This window comes from Priapulus caudatus, unplaced genomic scaffold (genome assembly GCF_000485595.1).
Source record: "Priapulus caudatus unplaced genomic scaffold, Priapulus_caudatus-5.0.1 Scaffold1670, whole genome shotgun sequence".
Taxonomy (NCBI): Eukaryota; Metazoa; Priapulida; class Priapulimorpha; order Priapulimorphida; family Priapulidae; genus Priapulus; species Priapulus caudatus.
In genome coordinates this window covers 17263-19190 of record NW_014578731.1, presented here as the reverse complement: position 1 = coordinate 19190, position 1928 = coordinate 17263, and the positions used below count along the sequence as shown (strand labels likewise).

Below are 1928 nucleotides of genomic sequence, written 5' to 3'. Positions count from 1 at the left end.
TATAGAGAGAGAGAGAGGGAGAGATAGATCTAGATTAATAGAGAGAGAGGGGGGGAGAGATAGCGAGAGATAGAGGGAGAGATAGAGAGATAGCGATAGATCTAGATTAATAGAGAGAGAGGGGGGGAGAGATAGCGAGAGATAGAGGGAGAGAGAGAGAGATAGCGATAGATCTAGATTAATAGAGAGAGGGTGGGGGAGATAGAGAGAGAGAGCATGAGATAGAGAGAGAGAGCGAGATAGAGAGAGAAACGGAGACAGCGTGAGAGCGAGAACAGCGAGAGAGCAAGATAGACAGACAGAGAAGAGGAGTTTTCTGGATGCGAGACAAAATCTGTTCCCCACATCACCACATGCAGCATCAACGTATTAGCCAGCGAGCCATGCAGACATGATTTGCACGGTCAGTTTTGAAACTTCACGGTCAAAAAAAATCATTTTAATTTAAAAATTTGAAAAAAGTTAACATTTTCTGTGGGAGGCCCCCCCGTGATCACCTACGGCGGTCTTGGCTGAGACACACACAAAAATTGCACTCCCAAATATTTTTTCTGAACTCCCACAACACTCATTCCTGGCTAATACCGTGCTTGCGCTGCGTTTCAGACGTTTCACAAGGAGGAGCTAGGAGTGAGCGAGACAGAGCGCACGATCAGGGCGCGCATTGAGCGGAGAGCCGTCGAGACGCAGAGTCGAGCGAGCGGCGGCGGCCATGCTGCGACGCCGACGGCGAGCACGAAGAAACGCACGGATCCCGCCGCCGCGGCTCCTGCGCATACTGCCCACCAGGTAGCGCCACGAGCCTCCCGTTTAATGTATGGGGCGATTGCGGAAGTAGAGTGAGAAGTGCGCGATTAAATGAAATGAAATCTATGATAAAGGTAAAAAATTGAATTAAAATTGAAACGAAAATAAATTAAAATAAAAATGTAAGGAAAAGATCGGATAAAATCAAATCTAGATCACAGGCTAACAAATTTTGATCAAAGAAAATTTCAAATGAAAATATGAAGAATCGAACAAAAAACTTTGGCAAACATTATATAGTACTATACAGACTATATGGTCTGTATTTAAAATGATGTAATGATTAATATAGTCATATTGCTGCTGTATTATATGCATGTGCATGTGCATGTGCGTACGTGCGTGCGTATGCGTGCATGCATGCGCGTGCGTGCGTTTGCGTGCGTGCGTGCGCGTGCGTGCGTATGCGTGCGTGCGTGCGCGTGCGTGCGTATGCATCTCAGAAGGTGTTGTAAGCTGCTTGATCTTGTTTACAGTTGCCAACCCAAGTGCCAAAGAAAGAGGAGGTAGGCAAGAGTAACGTGGGGCAGGCAAGCAAGCCTAGGACCGTTAAGAAGATTCGTGTGTCCACGATGGATAGCAGACAGGTTAGCGACTGCAGCGGCGTCTGGGTAGCGCGTCATGGAATGTAGTGATTACAGATCAAATACAAATACATTATGAGCTATAAACAATAACGTAATAATAACAGACTGTAGTGGCATCGATTACAGATCAAATACAAATACATTATTTGTTATAAACAATACGTAATAATAACAGACTGTAGTGGCATCGATTACAGATCAAATACAAATACGTTATGAGTTATAAACAATACATAATAATAACAAAACGTAGTGGCATCGATTACAGATCAAATACAAATATGTTATGTGTTAAAAACAATACATAATAATAACAGACTGTAGTGGCATCGATTACAGATCAAATACAAATACATTATGAGTTATAAACAATACATAATAATAACAGACTGTAGTGGCATCGATTACAGATCAAATACAAGTACGTTATGAGTTATAAACAATACATAATAATAACAGACTGTAGTGGCATCGATTACATATCAAATACAAATACGTGGTCATAATGATTGAGTAGGCAAATCAGGTTGAATA

The 1928-nt window shown here is 42.3% G+C and overlaps 1 protein-coding gene across 1 annotated transcript in view; it reads left to right on the top strand.

Annotated features, from left to right (window-relative positions):
- Positions 1–1928, top strand: part of LOC106817299 (deubiquitinating protein VCIP135-like) — a 29700-nt gene that overhangs the window by 15639 nt on the left and 12133 nt on the right. The window contains exons 9-10 of the mRNA XM_014821962.1: positions 607–789; positions 1284–1394. Of these exons, the coding sequence (XP_014677448.1) occupies positions 607–789; positions 1284–1394 (294 nt within the window). The remainder of the gene's footprint in view (positions 1–606; positions 790–1283; positions 1395–1928) is intronic.